Source organism: Corylus avellana, chromosome ca11 (assembly GCF_901000735.1).
Source record: "Corylus avellana chromosome ca11, CavTom2PMs-1.0".
Taxonomy (NCBI): Eukaryota; Viridiplantae; Streptophyta; class Magnoliopsida; order Fagales; family Betulaceae; genus Corylus; species Corylus avellana.
In genome coordinates this window covers 16,983,349-17,005,789 of record NC_081551.1, presented here as the reverse complement: position 1 = coordinate 17,005,789, position 22,441 = coordinate 16,983,349, and the positions used below count along the sequence as shown (strand labels likewise).

The 22,441-nt window shown below is 35.3% G+C and overlaps 3 protein-coding genes across 4 annotated transcripts; 2 read left to right on the top strand and 1 right to left on the bottom strand.

Moving 5' to 3' along the window:
• The first annotated feature begins 3,677 nt into the window (after positions 1 to 3,677).
• Positions 3,678 to 6,848, top strand: LOC132165640 (uncharacterized). 2 transcript variants are annotated; one of them, XM_059576285.1, is made up of 3 exons: positions 3,678 to 4,555; positions 5,991 to 6,074; positions 6,147 to 6,848. In XM_059576285.1, exons 1-3 carry the CDS (start codon positions 3,950 to 3,952, stop codon positions 6,351 to 6,353), a joined length of 897 nt encoding a protein of 298 aa, XP_059432268.1. In that variant the 5' UTR covers positions 3,678 to 3,949; the 3' UTR covers positions 6,354 to 6,848. The 2 variants fall into 2 exon arrangements, with proteins under 2 accessions (XP_059432268.1, XP_059432267.1); XM_059576284.1 differs by having other exon boundaries at positions 5,991 to 6,848.
• A 292-nt stretch (positions 6,849 to 7,140) lies between these two features.
• Positions 7,141 to 11,871, bottom strand: LOC132166770 (uncharacterized). Its single transcript, XM_059577654.1, has 9 exons — positions 11,699 to 11,871; positions 11,323 to 11,450; positions 11,024 to 11,096; positions 10,302 to 10,384; positions 9,942 to 9,980; positions 8,873 to 8,943; positions 8,680 to 8,794; positions 8,266 to 8,411; positions 7,141 to 7,481 (listed from the first exon to the last, which is right to left on the bottom strand). The coding sequence occupies exons 1-8, from the start codon at positions 11,742 to 11,744 to the stop codon at positions 8,343 to 8,345; spliced, it is 624 nt and encodes a 207-aa protein (XP_059433637.1). The 5' UTR covers positions 11,745 to 11,871; the 3' UTR covers positions 7,141 to 7,481; positions 8,266 to 8,342.
• Positions 11,872 to 13,075: 1,204 nt separating this feature from the next.
• Positions 13,076 to 21,491, top strand: LOC132166660 (LL-diaminopimelate aminotransferase, chloroplastic-like). Its single transcript, XM_059577510.1, has 10 exons — positions 13,076 to 13,240; positions 13,468 to 13,544; positions 14,690 to 14,757; positions 15,020 to 15,136; positions 15,892 to 15,954; positions 16,652 to 16,756; positions 17,222 to 17,272; positions 18,171 to 18,491; positions 20,347 to 20,553; positions 20,814 to 21,491. Exons 1-10 carry the CDS (start codon positions 13,161 to 13,163, stop codon positions 21,105 to 21,107), a joined length of 1,383 nt encoding a protein of 460 aa, XP_059433493.1. The 5' UTR covers positions 13,076 to 13,160; the 3' UTR covers positions 21,108 to 21,491.
• Positions 21,492 to 22,441: the final 950 nt, after the last annotated feature.

Genomic DNA, 22,441 nt, shown 5'->3' with positions numbered 1-22,441 from the left:
AGTATTTTAACAGTATTTTTTTGTATTGATAATTACAGTTTTTCCGCTATATGAGATTATTTCAGCGTAACATTCGTGTTTATCTACAAGATAAAAGAAGAGAAATATCTGGGTTGTTACATTGCTTAAGAAAGCTCTTCATGGTGTTATCAAGTTTGCTTTAAGTTATTGTTAGTTGCTCCGTGTCTTTAATTTGAGGATTATACTTGTCTCTGTAATGATTTATAGACTTCTCAAATTTATTTCACATTCCTATGCATTAACTCTGGTGATGCTTAAAGGGTTGGTTTTCCATTTAGCCACCAGTTGGTTAAACTTGTGTACTTGCCAGTAACCCTACCAGACTGGTCAAGGCCAGTTTTGGAAGCATTACAGGTTCGGGAACTCTTGAGCCATATGAATCTGGCCCCGCACCAAATTATGCTGAACGATTGGAGATACTTCTTCTCCTGTGTCGCCCTTTGGCCACTCGTCCTTGGGGATGATCATTTATTGACCGTTCGAGAGTTTCCTGCGGTCTACCAACTCGCGAAGCACACGAAGTCCGACAGTATCTTTACCTTCCAAGTTCGAGAGAAGGTGAAGCTCATCTATTTGCGTCCCATTTATTCAAACAACAAATAGAGGAAGAACACATTCTTCTTTGCCTCGGGAGATTGTGAATTTTCTCCTTCTGAGGCTATGGAAGGTCCATGAGTTCCTTGTGAAACTAACGAGCCTTCTGCCGACTGTAAGTTTTGTTGACCAATACTTAAAATCAATACCATATCAAACAATCAACCGATAAAACATTCAGCCAAACAAACAAAATAATATTTGCCATAATTTAGAAAATTGAAAATTGTAGAAAAGCATTTATTGTAAGCACATGCATACTTCACAAAATGTCCCCTTTAATTGGCTGAACCATAGATACAACAACAAAAAATGAACACAAAATCTCCTCTCTAACACCTCTTTTGGCCATTGAATAGAAATTTAAAGAATTTTTTACACCCATAACCCCATTTGGTTTGGATTCCAAGAACAACAAAATTTCACAAAAGAATCAACATTCAATCGGCCAAGGATTACCCAAAGAAAAATTTCAACCTACAACTCTACCCATTTAAGAGAGTTATACCTTACCATATATTGAGAATGGACTTTTTTATTTTTTAAAAAATACAGCCATTAGAGCATCTCCAGCAGCTTAGGTAAAAGACTAATATTAGCTATTATTGCTCTTTTTTTAGCTCCAACAAAGTAGCTTGCCATTAGCTAGAATAGCTACATTGCTATAGTGAATAGCAATTTGGAGCTATTTACAGTAGCACATTAGATGAATAAAATATTGTTTATTTTTCTTTTGTTTATTGTTTTTTTATTTCACCTCTTTTCACCCAACATCTTTTTTTTTTTTTTTGAACACCTCTTCACATTTGCTACGTCTCTCTCTCAAACACAAAATTTATCTCTCGCTCACAAAATTTCTTCACACAGTTGGATGAAAAAATTGAATGCATAAAAATTTATTTCATGGAAACACACGGATGGAAACGAATCAATTGCAGTTGGATGAAAAAAATTATTTATGTTATTAATTTTAAGAATTAGTATCTGCATGTGGGATGAATATTCCTCATATGTGTTTATTTTTATTTTTATGAATGATTTCTATATATGTGTTTAATTTTCCCTTTAATTAAGTGTTGACATTAATATAATAATAAAAAAAAGAATCAGAAATAATATTTTAAAGCAAATAGATAATGAAATAGAGAATCTATTGGAGTATGTAATGAAAAAACAATAGTTAAAGTAAAGAATTGTACTTTTTCACTAGGTAAAATACCTAATACTGCTGGAGATGCTCTTATATGCTCCTTTCACTCCGTTCACTCTTCCTTCATAATGATGGTAATGTAAAAAAACGAACTCACTCAAGACAAACCATGCTTTCCCCCAAAACATTTATCTATTTAAAATAACATACTCACAAGGAGAAAACTAAGTAAAATATTCTAAACAATGAACTCTCAAATGTGATGTGACTTTTAAAATTATCATTGAATTTTGATCTATTCGTAATTTTAAAAGTCACATTAAATTTAGGAAGACTCAACGAGTATTCCTTATATTATTACTCATTTATTAGTTTTTTTTTTTTTTTTTTTTTTTTAAATGTGATTCGTTTGTTTTGTTCATATGGATTAAATGGGCTGAGTTGTAAATGTAAAGTATGAGTAGTGGGCCGTTTCCAGGAACAAGCTTGTGCACAATACAGTCCAACTCGAGCCTCCCAAATCCATCAACTTCATTTCCTCTACTTTTGAGGCCCACATTTCGACTTGGCAAGCATTTAGGATCTTATTGTACACAAATGCTTATTCCTCGGTAAACTCAATACTGCCAGCGAAATTTCTACCGTCGTACAGAAGTAGCTAGCCCACCTCTCCAGTCTCGACCCAAGTTGGACACGTACAACCGACACGAACCACCGGTCCACCACTATGAAGCTGCATTATCAATAATTAATAAACATTACAAAAATGCCCGTAATTGTTTTAATGGATTATATAAATGCTGTTAACGGGACTGGCAAAATGGGTTGGCGTGTCAAGTTTGTGTCAACCCGGTTGACCCACGAATCTGTTTATGTCAACTCAAACCCAACACGTTTATATAAATATGTCAAACATGTTTTCTTAACGGGTAACACAACACGACACGTGTAACCTGTTTAGATAAACGTGTTATTTCGGATTGATACGATCAACCCATAAACACGTTAAATTTAGTTGTCAATAGGTTTTGACCCGAAATGACCCGGCACAACCTGACCCGACACGCAGTTAAGTCATTTTAATTTTTAGAGCTTAACCAAAATGGTAAAATCCTAACAACCAAGAAGCAATGTGGCAATTTTTAATTGCAAAAGAATAGTGGTTGGGAGAATTGATAGAAAGCCTCCAAAACAACAAAACATAATTCATTGATCCATTATTAGTGTTGATTGAGCTTGAGCATGTACATCTCAACATATCTTAAAATAACTAGCATAAATTCAACAAACATATGGACAATCTATTTAGCTCAATTTTAAGATACGTGTCTAATTCCAATGGACATCTATAGCATGCACTACAAAACAAATGAATGACAATTCTTTTTTGTTTTGGGTTAAAAAATTAAGTTAAAATAATAATAATAATAAACGGGTCAACCCGTAAACCCGCGGGTTAACACGACACGACCCATTTATTAAACGGGTCATAAACGGGATCCAAACCCGATTAACCTTAACCCTAGCTCTAAACTTACATGTCAGGCTCGTATTGTGTTCGTGGATTGTGAGTTAAATTACTAGCACTAGGGTTTAATGTTAAGAGTAATGCTACTTGTATATTGCTATTTCCCACATCCCATGTCAACGCATTCTGGTTGGCCATACATACTAAAAGTGCATTTTTTGTGGGTGTTTTTAAAAATTGATATTACATTTTTCAAAACGCATCATTTTAAAAGTTAAAAGTTAAAATAAAGTTTTAAAAATCAACTAGTTTTACCAAATATTTAACTTCATAATTTTATGATCACTATATTTAAAATTGCACTATTTGAAATTGAAATACCGTGACTTGCACTATTTATTTATTTATTTTTTGGGCAAGTCTCTCCCAATTCGCACTCAGGCAGACAGGCTCACAGCTTCCTAACTCACTCTTTCACCAGATAAACAAAACACTCACTCCACAGATCCAATCCCACACTTTCCCGGAAAATCCCACTTTCCCGGAAAATTGGCCTACACCGTTCACATCCACATTACATCCCCACTCTCAGCTCACTCCTTTCCAAGGTAGAAGAAGTAAAAAAAAAAAAAAAATCAAGAAATCTCTCTCCAGAGATCCACTCAGTTTCCCGAGAAAGTTTTAAATTTTCCCGGAAAACCTCAACTTTATCATTGATGGCGAATGCTTGGAAAAGGGAAAAACCGTCGCAGTTCCACCTCTCCAAGACCGTCTGCTTACTCTTCATTAGCGCCCTCCTTTTCCTCATGTTCTTCGTCTATCTCTCCACCCAATCCTCATACCCTATCACCAACCCCACCTACAAATCCGATTTCCCATTCTACCCAATCCCACCTTTCAATTGCCAGAAGTGCCCCCAATCCCACCCCGTGATTGCGAACCTCGTGGAGGGCCTCCGATATCCCTTCCTCTACTCGCTCGCCGACCTTGGAACCCTGCCCGATAAGCCCCACAAGAACATTGTCAGAATGCTGAAAGGGAAACTCTTTCGGAAGCCCGATATCTCGGTTTCGGTCCAGAAGGTTCTGGAGAAGCTGAGGGGTGAAGGGAGAGATAATGGGGTTGTTGTGGATGTGGGTGCCAATGTGGGCATGGCCAGCTTCGCTGCCGCGGCGATGGGGTTTAGGGTTTTGGCCTTCGAGCCGGTATTCGAGAACTTGCAGAGGATTTGTGATGGGATTTATCTGAATCGGGTTGGGGATTTGGTCACCGTGTTCGAGGCTGCCGCGTCGGACCGGAGTGGGAACATTACGTTCCACAAGGTATTGTTTGTTTTGCGCTTTATGTTATTGTTGTTGGGGCTGTGCTATGGTGTTAGGGAAGTAACGTAAAGTTAAAGGAGAGACATTGTATTAGAGTAGAATTCTATGTATTAGGGATTTTTTTAAGATTAGTTTATATTAGTTTTGTTTTGTTATCAGTATTTTAAGATTAGATTTATCGTATCAGATAGTATTTGTAGTCAATAAGGAGTATAATCTCTATTTGTTAGTGTTAGAGTCTAGTTAGCATTCTAATTTTTCATTGATTGTTATTCTCCTACTTGTACTATTAATTAAATCCACTTTTGGTGAATAAAAGTAATTAGAAAGTTACCTTCAAACTTTGTGTTTGTAAAAGGTCTAGTTCCCTCGGAATCTAAGGTGTAGGTTCTCGTAATGTGCATGATTGGGATTAATTAATAGTAGTAGTTCATGTTTTTGGAAAGAAATAGTTTATGCCAAAGGAAATGGGATTTTAAATTACATAAGTGATGTGTATATGGGATAGGATGTCCGAAAATGGAAGTTTAATTTTGTTGGAATATATCTAAAATTACATTAAGATGTTTCATCAATCTTATAATGTTTGATTCAAAGTAGGGGTGGCAATTTTGGTGATTTGTTTATGTATTGGTTTGGATTTGATTATATGCCATGATTTAGATGGTAGGTTAGCGTCTCCTAATGGATCTATCTAAATTCTTTACTTGTTAGTGTTCATTGGATTGAACAAATGGTGGAGATAATATGTACTCCTGAGAGCTCATTTGAGGTTATGTGGCTTTGAGAACATAAAAGGTGGCCTTTTAAGGTCATGGAACCTGTTAAGGTGTGATTGGGTTGGCTTCTTGCTGCAGATTATGATCATGCCTTGGTCTTAGGCTAAGGTCTGGGACGCTGATGTACTGGATTCCATAGTGAACTAAGAGGTGCTTGTGATTGGTTTTGGTTGGTTTTCGTTATGTAGATATGGATGGAGGTTGCAATGGCCCCAAGTACTTGTTATTTTGCTACTTTGTATAAAGCCAAGTGACATTAACTAAGTGAGAGGTTGCTCCATAAATATGCACCATGCAGAATTCATGGTTAATCTCACATGGAAGCATGAAATGACTAACCTCTAATAAGAAGGCATGCCTCACTTCTGGTAAAATTGGTAATGAGTTGCAAGTGTTTAAACTTGTGTACTACATACCATTTTACTTTTAGATGTAACACATGTAATTGCTTTCAAATTCATTTCATCTGGATGCTTTTCCAATTCGTTGAGGGATCAGGAAACCCTTTAAGTCAGGCTATATTGTTCTTCTGATCCATTTACTATGTTTAAATTCTTCAAATAGGAAAAAGTTTTTGTGATCCCATTTAAATTTGTTGTGCTACCTATTTCTTTTTTCTGCTGCATTGCTAGTGCTAATCCTTGCTTGTATTGCAGTTGGTTGGTCGGCTTGACAATAGTGCTGTTTCAGCGACTGGTGCGAAGCTGGCATTCAAATCCAATGAAGAGATAGCACTTCAAGTAAGGTCCATACCCCTTAATGAAGTAATTCCTGAGTCGGTGCATGTGCTTCTGATCAAAATAGATGTTCAGGGCTGGGAATATCATGTGCTGAAAGGAGCCTCAAAGTTGCTAATGAGAAAGGGAAGGGAAGCCCCGTATCTCATCTTTGAGGAAGACGAGCGACTGTTGCAAGCCAGTAATAGCAGTGCCAAAGAGATCCGAGACTTCCTACAAACTGTGGGCTATAATCATTGCACCCTGCATGGTACAGATGCGCACTGTACTAAGAGTGGTTGACATTATTTTCCCGAGAGATACCATATGCACTCTCAAGTGTACTTTCTCTAACATAACAGTGAAAATCAGGTGATTTATTTAAAATTTAATGATAATTTTCACTACCATATTGGAGAGTAAAGACTTAGGAGTGCATGCAGCATTTCTCTATTTTCACTACCCTTTGTTTGGAGAGGTGCTCTAAAGAGAGAAAACCAGATAAATTGGTCAGATGTCCCAATGACACCTCTGGAACACGGTTGGCAATTGCATGGTTCAAAGTCGGCTTCTGTACTGCTCAGAGGAAACATATATGCAGACAGTGACGATACATGTAAAGAGACTTTGGGTTTGGAAGAAGCTGCTGTGGGCTTGCTTGCTAGTTAGACTTTGTTGGCTGTACATTTATTTGAAAGCCTAAAAATGTAAAATTCTTTGTATTTTGTTACTTGGTCTTGTATGGACTCATGCGTTGAAATTTTAGTAAATGAATTGAGGATATGGAATTTACAATGATTCCACATGCATGCTTGCGCGAGAAAGAGAAAGGGGAAGAGTCCTCGCCTCTTTTTTGTTTGCTCCTAGTTACAGCGTAATTGTATTTCTTTAGCAACTAGTTCTCTTAGGGAAAAATGAACTTGTCTGGTATAAAAATGGCTGGCATAAGAGACTACTCGTATCTTTCGAAATTTCCGCAGCCATATGGTACATAAGGTAATTTGGGTGCTTAGGAAGAGCACAATTGAACTAGTAAACTTTCCACTAACCTTAATGTATTGTGAAATAAATGGAGTGGAGAAATTAGCAAAAGAATTCACACTTGATCATTGATAAGCCGGTGTGAAATGGGTGTAAATAGAACTTAAAAAGGGCAGAACAACTCTCACTTGAATTAACCACATATGGCCATTCATGTCGATACATACAGGGAAACTGTCTTTTCCTTTTACAAACTAATTGTATACATTGTGCATAATAGAACGTTTCCTGAGAACATTCTCAAGTCAGGAAGTTTGAGCTGGCTAAAACCGCGCCAGAATATGATAGTGTAATTACAATAACAAAATATCTGATGACACATTCTAGAGTCCAGTGTAAAAATATATGTACTAAATGTAGCTTCAACAATCAGGCACAACGATCTGTTACCTGCAAAAATTACATAAATAATTAATAACATGCACACGAGAGTGAGAGAGAGAGGGAGAGAGAGAGAGAGAGAGTCAATGACTGGTTATCAAAGATTTGGGATTCAAGAAATTTGGTTTATCTATTACGCGATGATGTGGAAGAAATATCCTAGTTGAAGTGAAAACTGATAATCTTCCAAATTGATAGAGCTCCAGGATGCAAGAATTATTAATGGTCATACTATGTATGCATCATATAGAAAAAAGGCTTGACAAAATCACATATATATAACCATGGAGCCTGAATGGGATCAAACATTTTGAAAGGGGAAGAAACAAGTGAATCCCCATTCATTTCTTTTTTAAAGGGATTGATATGTAGAAATTTATGTAAAATATAATAGAAGGGAACAATAGCGAAAGCAAATAGAGAAAAAGAACACAAAAGGTTTTGGGTGATTTAGCCTTAAGGACCGACATCCACCACTGATAAGAACCCTTAGGGCTATATCTTTATTGTATTGAATTGTCTAATACAATTAGATGAGGTAGACTAGAAAAAGAAGGGAATTAATGACATACCTACAAGGAAATTAAATCAAGGCTTAACATGGAAATTATTCTAACAATAATAATATACTAGAACTTCTTTTAAACATTATAAGTAGGAAAAGCAAATCCTGATATGTTTGGCAGTAAGCAGCATCCTAGTTAATGATTCTGTTTCTTTTAAACATTAATTAGGAAAACCGAATCCTAATATGTTTGGCTAAAACCAGCATACTAGTTAGTGACTATCATACCTTGCTCACTACAGTCATCTATATGCTATAGATGGCACAGCAGGATGGTTGTGAGCACAAAGCTCAAGCCTTTAGGATTATTGAGGCCCACTATTTTTTGAAGGGCCAGCTCTCTCCACCATAACATCGTAAAGTTGCTTCCCATTCTGTTTGTCACAAGAAAACAGCAAAGATTAAATATGTTTTTTAAGGAATCAAAGCTTTAGGCTCTAAACTTGAGTAAGAATTGCTGTCAATTACCAAACACCTTCCCATTCTACATTTATAAATGTCCCTAGGTTTCCAGCAAACCTTGATAAGATGCTAGCAGGACTCTATGGTCTTGATCCTTCAAACACTCAAAAGAGAAGTAGCTGGATACAACTGGACTACAATGCTAAATAAAATGTCTGATTTTGTTTCCTTCGTACTTACAAAAATCACTGGAAAGAAGTGTATTTGTCCTTCAGGTTTTGTTTGTGTCTCCTTAAAATACACGAGAACAGGGAAACTTGGCCACCAAAGCTCCCAATTCACGAATGTTGAATATCTGTAATAAATCAAATAAGTGAGTTGACAACCTTCTGTTGAAATTGTTAAAACTAATGGATGGATAACATGTGCTCACTTCCAACGGTTTTTTCCACCCACAAAGACATTTTCACCTGAATCCTGAAGCTGTTCTCCTACCTTTACCTCCTAAAACCACAGAAGCAACACAAAGGTTTAGTAAAGTGAAAATAGACTAACTGCGAATGGAATAAAAAAATAAATTATACTAAACATGATTGATCTTTTACCAAGGTCAGAAGCTTAGGACTCAACTCCAAATCGATGAACAGTCTAGGTAAAAGACGACAAAAAACTACATCTACTAGTAAAAGTAGGAGCTCAAATTGCTGCATTGAGGTACTTGACCATTTTGTAAAACTATTTGCCACTTGGAGAGAGAGCCAGAGGAATGGAGGAGAGACACCAAAGTTAGTTTATCAGAGTTGAGCTCAGGCACATACTAGATCTCTAAAAAGATTCCAGATATGAGCAACATCATCGTCTTGGGACAAGTGCTGCCAACTCCAAATCGATGAACAGCCTAGGTAGAAGACGACAAAAAACTACATCTACTAGTAAAAGTAGGACCTCAGATTGCAGCATTGAGGTATTTGACCATTTTGTAAAACTAGTTGCCACTTAGAGAGAGAGATAGAGGAAGGGGGGAGAGACACCAAAGTTAGTTCATCAGAGTTGAGCTCAGGCACATGTTAGATCTCTAAATAGATTCCAGATATGGGCAACATCAACGTCTTGGGACAAGTGCTGCCAAATATACACTTCCAAATAATATTGATACTCATAGAAACCAATAAAAATTTACACAGACATGCATATGTGTGCATGCTACTGTTAGTGCATGCAAACACTCTACTACAAGTAGTGCTTTTACACTAAATTGCCTATAGGCTCCAGTGTAGACCAACCGAATATAAATTAAAACCAATCAAGTTGCTAGAACCCTTTGTCGAATAAACACAAGAAGTGTGTTCTTCAAAAGATCACACCAACCTTCAACCTGATGCACTAGTGCAAACAAATATATTCACAGAAATGACTACATACATGCTGATTTATATAAACATTTAAGCTGTTTCGTTATTTGAAATTATTGGTATGCTTTTTGGGTAGGTTAGGGAACAAACCAGAGCCTCTTCATCAAAGACGAACCTCACTCTTGTAGTCTGGAACACAGAAACAAATATGTTAGGTGGTTTCAGCGAAAAATAATTGCATGAAGTTGCAACACATGATGAAATGGGGGAAGTCTATAAAAATCTTTTTTTTTTTTTTTTTGATAAGGAAGTCTATAAAAATCTTCAACTGAAGGATTGCTTTTCATCCATGTTTTGTCATCATTCTTGTGTTAGATCCATTATCGAGGAATCTTAAAAATCATTTTAAGTTCAATCAGGAAAGAACCAAATCAAAATAGGCAGGTCTGACCCCTCAATGCTTGTAATTGCGAAAAACCTCTTACACCATCCAGCCCTAGTTATTGTTACCTGGAACAATAGGAGCAATCCAAGGAGACCAATAGGTGCAGCTGGCAACAGATTATTTGTATAGGCTAGCCCCCCAGCTAGACCTGTTTCAATTATTGTTTTGACATTACAAGAAAATCTACAACATAGATGCACTCTTGCTTGGAGAAAGGAAGGATGTTGATTCAGCAATTATCAGATGCAATGTTCCCAAGAAAGCCTAATGAATTAAATCTAATAGTTCTAAGATTGTCAATCAGGATTTAATTAATTTATATTCGAAAAATATACTGATAGACATTGGTAGTGTGAAACTAGACAAATTCTCGTGTCTCTGGGATTTAGCTAATCACCAATCCGAGTAATAATCTATATTTAAGCAGAGACCAGCTAACAGGCTTGTATGTAGTTTGACAATGATTTTCAACAAACAGGATTGAACCAATTCAAAAACCACGCAGTCTATAACTAAAGACAGATGATGATACACACAACGGACTAATCCTTGGTTTGGACAAATTATTCAGAACATCTAGTGCAGTATTCCTTTCTATCACATGAATACTTGGACCCTGCCTGTGGGAAACATTTTTATGTGAGAGTAAGGAGTACAACACTGGGTTTATGGAATAATATATCTTGTTTGGCAATATTCATTAGGACCTTTCCTCATATAAGTTCAGAATAACTTACAAAATCCAAATACAACCTTGCAATATACATGAAAAGTAGTCAGTACCCACCAAGAAAAACGACAGGTATGCGATAATCCGGGTCGGGAATCACAGTCTCTTTCTTCTTGACCCTCCTTCCAAGCTGTAAACACATAAATGAACTTCCCAATAAACAAGTTGGACCAGATTAAAGACACAGACCCATCTTGCAAAACTCCTTCTAATTCACTATAATTCTCCTATTAAACTAAAACCCATAATTTCTTTTCGCTTATGCTGCCGAAAAGTTATTAATTAATTTCCACAAAACCCAACTCCAAAAAATGCAATCAGAATTACAAGATATAGAAAGATGGAGTGGTACTAACTACTGAGGCAACTACGGCACGGTCTCCATGGCTGCTATTAGCTTTCATTCTCGCACAAGTTTGGTTGAACATCACTTTGCCATAGAATGAGCTTCTGAAATTCCTCACAAGTCCACCCACTTCTCTGTCTGTTTGAAATAGCAGACACCCAGTTCAATAAATCGAAGTTCAACAGTGTTCTAGTAACACAGTTCGGAGATTGCAGCGTTAAGCGTCATAGTTTTCCAAGAATTAGAAATTATTTCACTATATTTATCTTGCACAAAACATCAAGATAAATTTACATAAAGATCGAGTCAATATGAAGCTTAAAAGCAAACTAAAAACATAAAAAATCAAGCTTTTACTTGAAGCTGAGAACATTGGAAATGCTTACTTTGCACAGAGACAAAGGGGGAAGTAGATAAGAGAGCGCTCGCCATTTTTAGCTCCTTGTTTTTGGAAACTGAGTTCTGTGCCTTTTGTTGTTTATTTTTCTGTCCACTGTTTTCTGAGGTCGAAATCGAGTTTACCTCTGTCCTTTCTATTTTCTGTACAGAAATGCGCAGGAATTACTAAACGAAGAAATAAACTATACGTTGTAAGTTGTAACCCCTAATATATATATATAACATTTTTTTTAAAAAAAATGCTAAGCTTACAAATAAATTTTTACAACATGATTAAAAATAAAATAAATTAAACTTTTGAAAAACTTAATCATATTGTATCACGTCATGTTAAAAAAGATTTTTTGTAAAATTTGTTTGTAAACCTATCATTTTTTCTTAAAAAAATGGTAAATATATTATAAATTCATGAGTCAACGCCTCAAAATTGTAATCCCTAATTTTTTTTTTTTCAATTTTTTTTTTATCCTTTGGTCAATCGAAAATACAAAAAAAATCCATACTATTAGATCTTTCCTCAAATGTTTAACGCCCGTCAGTTCTAAACTAAACGCACCGTTTTGCCACATCAATATATTAAAAGCTCAAGGACCATGGCTACTTCGACAAACTCCCCCTCAAGATGATTCGCAGTTTGCTACACTTCTCTCTTTCCTAGGGTTTTCAATTTCGATTTTTGCAATCTTGTATGTCGATTTTGAAAGCAAAAATCGCGTTTGGCACAATGCTTAAAGATTTGTCTGAATTGCTAATTGCTTGTCTAGTTAAAGCAATATGTTCATAAATTAGTGTGATCGAACTCAATTTTCTTGCAATTCAGTCGTTCAATCTGTTGAATTGACGAAGAAGTATTAAAACGTTTTTATTTTTTTTGATGAATTCGACTCTGCTATAAATTTTGGTAGATTATGATTAAATTTTCCTCCTTCTCATTGAAGGATATAATTACATTTTGACTTTCGTTAATTTCTCATGGCTGTTTACCGGATTTCAAAGCCAAATACATGAAAATTTGTGAGATTTTCTTGATTTAAAACCATTTCGCCGAATATGAGTGATTTCGCTTTTAAATATAAAAAAACAAAATAGTTTTTAAATTATTTTTTTCGAATTTATAATGATATTTTTGTCTTCATATAAATATTTTAGGGTCATTTGTGTCTTTATGCTGGCTTTAGGGGATAAAATGACAATTAATTGGTAATTTGGGAGAACATTATTAATTGGATGATAATTTGAGGAGCAAACGTAAACTTTCCTTTTTTTTTTTTTTTTTTTTTTTAAAAAAAAAAACCACGTGTTGGAGAGAAGTTGGGGCAAAGTTGGCTTCCCTCTATCATATTTTGGACTCTTCTCCAAAAGAGGATTTCTCGTCCCGCTCAAATTATAAACCTAGCCTCCGCCGTTCTCTGAGCGTCAAAAGTCGCCAACCACTAACCTCAGCTCAAAATGTCTCTCACACAGCACCTCTCCACTCCAATCTCTTCGTCCTCTTCTGCTTTCGTGGCCCATTCCAACTTCAATTCGAGGTACCATTTTCTTTCCGCTGTTTGGTTCCCCAGAAACTGCCTGAAAACAAACAATAACACCCGAAGTAATTCATCCAAAAAAAAAAAAAAAAAAACCCGAAGTAATTCATCTAGAAAATTCCTAATCTTGTATTCCTCTCCTTTTTCTGCCGATCAACCCTTTTCATTTCTGCTTTGTGGTTTAAACGATCATATTAGTTGAATTCTTGTGGTTTTCTATGCTGCAGAACTAAGAATGTTTCGCTTCCGGCGAAAAGATTCAGCATTTGCAAGTGCATTGCGGCGCCTCAGGAAGCTCAGACTGGTACGATTTTTATTTCATTCACTTCAATTTTTTTATTTTGGATTCTATAGTTCGTTTTTTTGGCGGGGGGTTTAATGTTTTGTGAATGATTGCTCAATTTAAGTTTATTGCAAAAAGAAATCTTTTTTTTTTTTTTTGTTATTTTTCTAGTGGGAGCTTATGGGCCATATGGCTTTGCTTATATGTCTGTTATGCTAAGTCTTCTTTATTTTTATTTTTATATTTAATAAGTAATTGGTCCAAGGGGAGTGAGGGGAAGGAACTAGTGACTCCGCTTTGTGAGGCCAATTGAGCTACTCCATTGGCTCGAAGTCTTCTTTATAGCTTGGAAATGTAGAAAATTACTTTATTCTGCGACTGATGCTATTATTGTGTGGTGGTTTTGTACACAAGCTGATTATTAGTGATCCACATTACTAATGTTTATCAATGTTTTGCGATTGCTGATGATACTTTTTTTAGTTTAGACATCATGCTGCAGCATTGAAAACAGTGCCACATTAGCCAATTCTGTTACTCCTATAGATGGCATAACAGAAAAAGACACAAATTTTATCCTTTTGGAAAACATAAGAGCAGGAAAGCTTTTCAAGGCACAAACTTCAAAATTTGGGTAATTTTTCAGGGACAAATATACTTGAACAAAAAAGGAATTAGAAGCATCTCTTTTTAGAAATCATGCTGCAGCATCAAAAACAGTGCCACATCAGCCAATTCTGTTACTCCTATAGATGGAATAAGAGAAAAAGACACAAATGAGGCCTTTTGGAAAACATAAGAGCAGGAAAACTTTTCAAGGCACAAGCTTCCAAATTTGGGTAATTTTTCAGGGATAAATATACTTAAACAAAAAAGGAATTAGAAGCATCTCTTTTTAGAAATCATGCTGCAGCATAAAAAACATTGCCACATCAGTCAATTCTGTTACTCCAATAGCCATATAAGAGAAAAAGACACAAATGTAGCCTTTTGGAAAACATAAGAGCAGGAAAACTTTTCAAGGCACAAACTTCAAAATCTGGGTAATTTTTCAGGGTCAAATATACTTAAACAAAAAAGGAATTAGAAGCATCTCTTCCTATTGTGTTGATTGTTGATATTTGACATTTAATTATTGCTAAACACGTTTGCTGTTTGTTCTGAAGCTTACAAGACAACGGTCTCTCGCAATGCAAACATGGCAAAACTTCAAGCAGGTTACCTTTTTCCAGAGGTCGGTGATGTCATGTGCTCTTATTTGCTATATTGTTATACTCTAGCTGTTACCAATTCAGTCATTGGACCTATGATTGATATCATGGTGCATCATTTTTTTTGGGGACCAATTTCTTGGCTTTCAGTTCATACAAGATTTAACTCCTCTTGTATGGCTTCCCAACCTCTGGTCCTCACCCAACCCACAAAAGGCCTATGTTTTGTTTCATACACGGATTTTTAGTAACCCTATTTTTGTCCATAAAATTTCTTGAAAATAGATTTCCAGAAGGAGGGCTGCACATCTGCTGAAGTACCCTGATGCACAAGTTATAAGCCTTGGAATTGGTGACACTACTGAGCCTATTCCAGAAGTTATAACTTCTGCAATGGAAAAGGTATGACGTCTTAACCCTTCCCCCCTTATTCCTGGGTGTTTAAAGTTTCTGCTTGTTAACGTCAAAAGTATATTTGTTGTTTTTCGTTTCTTGATGTTTTTCTTGCTCTTTTTGCACTATCCTTTTCAGCAGGTCATAGGTATGTATTTCTCTATATTATGGACATTGAAAATTTCAAGTTATGTATATTGAGGATGACAAACCTTTGGAGTGTTGTATGGCAGATGGATGATGATTTTGATCAAAAGAGTTTTCTTCTATTCTTAATCTTAAATTTGGTTTTATTACTGGCTTCTCGAAACTGTCTTGAATTTTATGATCTGTTTATTCTTTATTTTTGTTTTCATAGTGCATTTTTTTCAAGTCTACTTGTTTGTTTCTCCTTAAGTTTATTAATAAGGATATTCTTCCCAAACTTCTGACATTGAGGAAAAGGAACTTATGGCCTTAGCTTTGGACTATTGATATTTACACAGTTAATACCTGTTATCTTTTATGAAGAGAAGATAGTCATAATTCTTTTCATGAGGCATATAATTGTGCATATTTTTTCAACTTACAGAATCCTTGCACAAGTACTGACCCAAACGAGAAATTTAGGTGTGCCATTAACTTGACATAATTGAAACTATTCCATTGTCATGTTCTTGTATGTCTTAATGAAAATTCGCACAGTTTTACATCTTATCTGGTTTCTGATTGAAAAGGATTGTTGCTTGTTTAACTACTGATTCAAATCGTTCTTGTTTTGGCAGAGATCACGTGCATTGTCAACACTTGAGGGTTACAGTGGTTATGGAGCTGAGCAGGGTGAGAAGGTGTGTGGCATTCTTGATTCCTATTTTTGACTGTTTCATGGAGTTAAACTTCTCTGTTAATTGTAGATACCTCTATTAAAAATTGGGTTCTGATGTTTGAGTTTGTCTTCAATGTCAATATATACTCCCATTATTGATGATGAATAACTACTACTTATGTATCAAAATTATGTGCTGAAGATGCAGAGTTTCCCTTGCATGTTCATATGGCATCATTCAGCCGGAAATGAGAACTTGAAAACATGCATGGGCACTATTCATAATACAAGCGATTGATCTAGAATTCAAGTGTATGGTTGGAAACTAAGTGGTTTCTTTAGAAATTTATTGTGTATGGTCATACAACAATTTTCTCACGGTCAAATATTTTTTTGTGCTTCTTACTGTTGGTTGATGTATACAAAAGTTCTTTTTTGTTGCCATTCACCTCTCAAAATATGAGGATTCATGCTGATTAAGGTTTGGCTGAAGTTTCTATGCTGGCTGTTGACCTGAGACAACCCTCCTCTAGGTTCATAACTGATTTGATCAAGCTTAGAATCGAGACACAAGTAAGAGCAGATTAGCAAAGCCAAAGAATAGAAGCCTCCTAGTTTTAATGAGCCTTTCTTATTTGAGATTTAGTTGAGGTTTCCATTTCCTTTTGATGATTAACTTCATGATTGCTGAAGGCTAACATTGTTGTTGATCTGTACAGGCTTTGAGAGCTGCAATTGCTTCAACATTTTATAGAAACCTTGGTATAGAGGAAGATGATATATTTGTTTCAGATGGTGCAAAATGTGATTTATCCCGCCTTCAGGTTTATTCACTTTTTTTCAAGTCGTGGTTTTGAATTCCTTACTTTGGTCTTTGCCTTCAATTCTATTTGTTTGAATGTGTTGATGTTTTTGTTTACCATCAATGCATGATGCTCTGATGTTGGAAGTCTAAAGAGATAAGGACAAAGTTTTCTTCCAAACTGAGTTGGAGGAAATTCCTCCAACCTAGTTTATAAAAATGTGTCATCTGCATGTGAGAAACACATGCTTTTTTTTTAATTGTAAGAACAAAGTTGAAAGAGATTTTATTCAAAAAGCCTGTGCTTATTTAAAAATTATGTGTTTCTCACATGAAAAATGACACATGTCATTTTTATAGACTATGTTGGATGAATTTTCTCCAACTCAATTTGGTAAAAAACTCTGTCTTAAAGATAATATGGCTCATTACTAATGGTTTTTCACTTAAACTTTATTTGAATTTGCTTTCTTTCTACACTTGGCAGGTTGTTTTTGGGGCTGATGTTACAATAGCAGTGCAAGACCCATCATACCCGGTAATTTATTCTTCTACAAAATAAAAGAAATTTATTCTCCAGTTGCATTTGACTTGTCTTCATTTTTCTGTTTAAATTATCTATTTTCATTGATGTATGTATCAAGTGAAAAAATTTGAGTTGGTCTTGTCAACATTCATTTGGTCGTTTTATTTTGTCATTATGAATATTTTTTTAATTCTTTTAGTTTTTTTTTTTTTTTTTCCTTTTCCTTTTCATCTTTTTTTTTTTTTTTTGCATGAAGTTACCGGTCAGAGGTTTGCATGTTTGATAAACTTTCAACAATGCCGTGTTTCTTTGAACACCCATGCAATATCTTATACAAAAAGTGGCGGAGGTGCGTGTGATACAGACAGAGTTGGTTTACTTTGGAAGTTATTCTTTTTTTTTTCTTCCTTTGGTAAGCAATGAGAATTCTATATAAATGAATAAAACAAGGTTCACTTGGGAAGTTAGTTTTTTAGGTAATACGATTCTATGTACTTAGTCACTCTAGAAGAAGTTCCATAAATCTGACATCTGGTTTCATTTATTAGGGCTACCTTCAATTCTATGTACTCAGTCACTCTAGAAGAAGTTCCATAAATCTGACATCTGGTTTCATTTATTAGGGCTACCTTCTGATTTTGACAATTGACTTGGATTGTTGGTTAGGTGATCTTACCACTTAGATGCAAGTTGTGAAGTAGAGGATGATTGTTTGAGCATGTTATTTCACAATTTCAACCATATTGAACATTTACCTTGCTTTCAGCAAAATGGAAAAACAATGGTTTTCTTCATCAGGCTTGTGTGTTAGATAAGGTATTAGCAGCATTGCATGCAAATGTCTTTGCAGGGTTAAAGGTTTGAAAGTTGTGCAGTATCAGTTCCTTATTGGAAATGTGTGAAAGTGCAGGTTTATGTAGACTCAGGTGTTATAATGGGCCAGACTGGACAGTTTCAGAAGGATGACCAAAAGTTTGTGGGCATTGAATATATGAAGTGTACTCCAGAGAATGGTTTCTTTCCTGATTTATCGAGTGTTTCTCGAACGGATATCATATTTTTCTGTTCACCAAACAATCCTACTGGTGCTGCTGCAACCAGGGAGCAACTGACACAGCTGGTAAACTTTGCTAAGGACAATGGGTCAATCATAGTCTATGATTCTGCATACGCCATGTATGCGTCCAAGGACCTCCCCCATTCCATCTTTGAAATTCCTGGAGCTAAAGAGGTAACTTTGGTGATGAAAATTCGTTTTTAGATTTCTTGCATGCAAATCTGCTCTTGGATTCTTATTTTATTTGTTTATATTTCTTATCCTTACATTTGTTGGTCAACTCTGTGACATGCTGTGTGGTTTCTGATGAAATGAGATCAATAATATGTCCTAGAATACAGCTGGGTGTAGTTTCCTCACATAATCTACAATTGTTCTTATTTTGAAATGCATCTCTTTTTTTTTTTTTTTTTGATGAATAATAATTTTATTGGAAGAAAAAGGCAATGCCCTCGCATGCGAAAAGTATACACGATAGACAATCACCCTAGAAGCTTCTACAATCTAAAAAGTAAACAAGATCTAACAAATTTGAAGATGAGAAATTAGGAACATAAACTACAGTCCAATTTAAGAGAGATCTCAAAAAAGAGGATTTTAAACATAGCACCTTGGACTCGTAGTCCTCAAAGAGACGCAATTTCATTTCTCTCCAAATGCTCCACATTAAGAGCATTCCCACCAAGCTCTTTAAAATTTCTCTAAATTTAACTTTGAAAATGTACTTTTTTTTATTTAACTAGCCACTTTTTAAAACTACTAAATACCAAACTCTCTAAATATTTCTCTACTTTAACTAAATATTATTTTTTTATTAACAAATGTAATTGCCATGAAACTCACTCACTTCAATTCCATGTGAGAAATTTACCAAAATGCCACCCAACAACCAAAATAATATTAAAAAATAAATAGCTTTTGCTTTTGGTGTCTTTATATTTGGAGAGATGTTAAATTTAACTTTGGATAAAGAGTTTGATAAATGATGTTTTTTGTGGATTTTGTTAAAAATTTAGAGAAATGTTAAATATGAAGAGCTTGATGGGGATGCTCTAAGAAATGCATCTCTATTAAAATCAATATACTTCCATTTTGTCTACCTATGTCATAAGGACAGTCTTATGGGGAGTTTTATTGTTATTAAAAACTTTTTCTTTCTCGAGTTCAAAATGTATACTTATAAGGCAGTAATTGTTTACGTTTCAAGGGTAAGGTTGGGAAGACATCCTATGGAAATGACATATTGAATGTTGCATTATATTTTTCAGTGCATTTAGTGTATTTATTGCCAAGTATCAGATTATTTTTAAGGATAGCTAGTAATAACTTCATTTTCTATCTGGCTCATGCCTCAAAAGGAAGTTCGGACAATATTTTTGTGGAAAGTTGTCATTATTACTTCCCACATTTCTCTTGCTAGGCAAGGTCTGAGGTTAAGATCTTAGTTATCCACCCATTATCACCAGAATACAGTTTAGGATCTCAGTTCCATAAAGTTTCAAAATTTTCCAATTTATCCTGGTTTATATCCCGTGAATCCTTTGAATGGGACTTTTTTTCATCTTCTCTAATCAAATACTTTATGGCAGTTCTGCATTTGAGAGTTATTCTTTGGAGAAATGCCTTAGCTAAAACTTTCTTCCAGTCTGCTCCTGCTTCTTGTGCCACTGAGTTGATGTGCTTATAACTGCAACTATTGATTTTCAAATTTTTTTTTTTGGTACAGTGATTTGTGATTTGAGTGCAATGAGAGTACTTTTCATTATGGTTAAGAGGGGTTAATCTATATTTTCCCCTTTCAATGCTGTGGACTTTTATTTTCATAAATACAGGGGCGGAATTAGGTAAGGCTTTTCCAAAATTTTAAATCACCTCTAAATTTTGTGCTTTTTATGTAATAAGTCCCCCCAAAATTTTAAAATTACCCTTGAATTTTAAATTTTTTTCAGTTATGTCCCATCACACTTCAATGTCTGGTTCCGCCCCTGCATAAATATATGACTTCGTAGTATAAATATGTGCATTGCAGGTTGCAATTGAGACATCATCATTTAGCAAGTATGCTGGGTTCACTGGAGTTCGTCTGGGTTGGACCGCTGTTCCAAAGCAGCTGCTATTTTCCGATGGATTTCCTGTAGCCAAGGACTTCAACCGCATTGTTTGTACTTGCTTCAATGGTGCATCCAACATTGCCCAAGCTGGTGGTCTAGCTTGCCTTTCACCAGAAGGCCTTAAGGTCTGTTTTTTGGTCTCATTTTCTTAATTAGTTACTAATGTATACAAAAATAAAATTGAATTTTTGCCACCATAAATCCCATTGTTTTCTAATACATAATTTTTTTTTTCATTATCTATTTACTTATTTTTGGGTAACAAGATATCCATTTGATTTTGCTTTTCATGTTCCTCTTTTCTACCCAAAGAGACAGCAAAATGTTATGAAATCCAGATATAACAAGATCTGTTGATTTGTATTTTTTATTTTTTATTTTTCAGGCAATGCATGAAGTGATCGATTTCTATAAGGAAAATACTAACATAATAGTAGAGACATTTAATTCACTTGGGTTCAATGTGTATGGAGGGAAGAATGCACCATATGTGTGGGTCCACTTTCCGGGCCGCAGTTCTTGGGATGTATTCAGTGAGATTCTGGAGAAAACTCATGTGGTTACTACCCCTGGCAGTGGTTTTGGACCTGCTGGCGAAGGGTTCATCAGGGTTAGCGCCTTTGGTCACAGGAGCAATGTTTTAGAAGCTTGTAAAAGATTCAAGCAGCTATACAAGTAAACCAGAGATCCAACTGCTTTCAGCTATCTCTGTTTGGAGCAGAGATGCCTGCATTCTTCCATTTGTTTTCACAATCATTTCATCAGTTGTAGAAATAGAGTTTGCTTTTGATCTAGATTTCATTTGATCATGTTAAATTGAAAGCAAAGGATGTAATAATTTGGAGTCTCCTAGAGATATCCAAGAATAGTGCATTTCCAACAATAAGCAATCTTTATGATTAAATGGGATTTGGCTTAGGCAGGAGATTTTCTGTAGGTTTTTTTGATGGTCCTGGCTCACAGTAGAAATTTTTGGCATGCATTGTTGTCTGAGATTTGGGGTTTTAATTTATTCCCAGAATCTGAACACATTTTTATGCTTTTATATTTTTCTCCTTCGATTGTTTTTTTTCTTTAAAATCAGTGATAATAGCAGTCAGTAATCAAATTCATAGCGGTTGGAGAGGACACCATTCATGAGTTTGTGAATTGTGTAGTTAGGAGGTTTTGAAAATCATTAGAAAAAAAACTCTTGCTTGTGTGTCTATAGACATTAGAAAATCATTTGAAAAAACTCTTTTGCAAATCAATCCATGCTTGGACTCCATTACATTAGACATAAGCCAAGTCACTTCAGATTTTGGGAATTTTAAACGAGCTGGAGAAATTGATGCAGAAGATGTTTTAGAGTTTCTGATTGTTTCGGAATAGGTTAATATGGAATGTTGCACTTAGGAAACTATATCAAAGAGTCTAATTTGCACAGGATTACGGAGCAATGATTGAATGGTTGCTATTTAGGTGGTGGAAATATGTCTTTGACTATCCTAAGCGTCATATATGGCTTAAGTACAATCTTAACTATGTATATATAAGCTTTTGGGTACCCTTTCCTTATAAGTCGGTTTTTAAGGGTGAGTTTTACTTGAGGTTCGTATCATTCGATATCAAAGCCAAACACCACTTCTTGGGTTTGAGTCATGAAGGAGGCGACCTATGAGATAGAGTAAGCCACCGTGAATGTCGACTGTGGAGCTTGACGATATATTAGGATCCTAAATGTCCAACATGATTTAAGTACAATCTTAACCATTTGTATATAAGCTTTGAAGTATTCTCCTCTTGCAAGCCAGTTTTAAAGAGTAAATTCTACCCAAGATTCATATACTATTCTCCCTTATTTGAAAGATATACTATTTTCCCATAAACTTTCATTTGTACTTAAGAAGTGGCACAATCTTGATTGTGAATTTGCGTGAATCAGCTCTACACGAACATGACACAGTTGGAGGTAAAGAGCAAAAACTGACTTGGCAAAACAAAAAAAGTCCATCTCGGAATAAGAAAAATGGT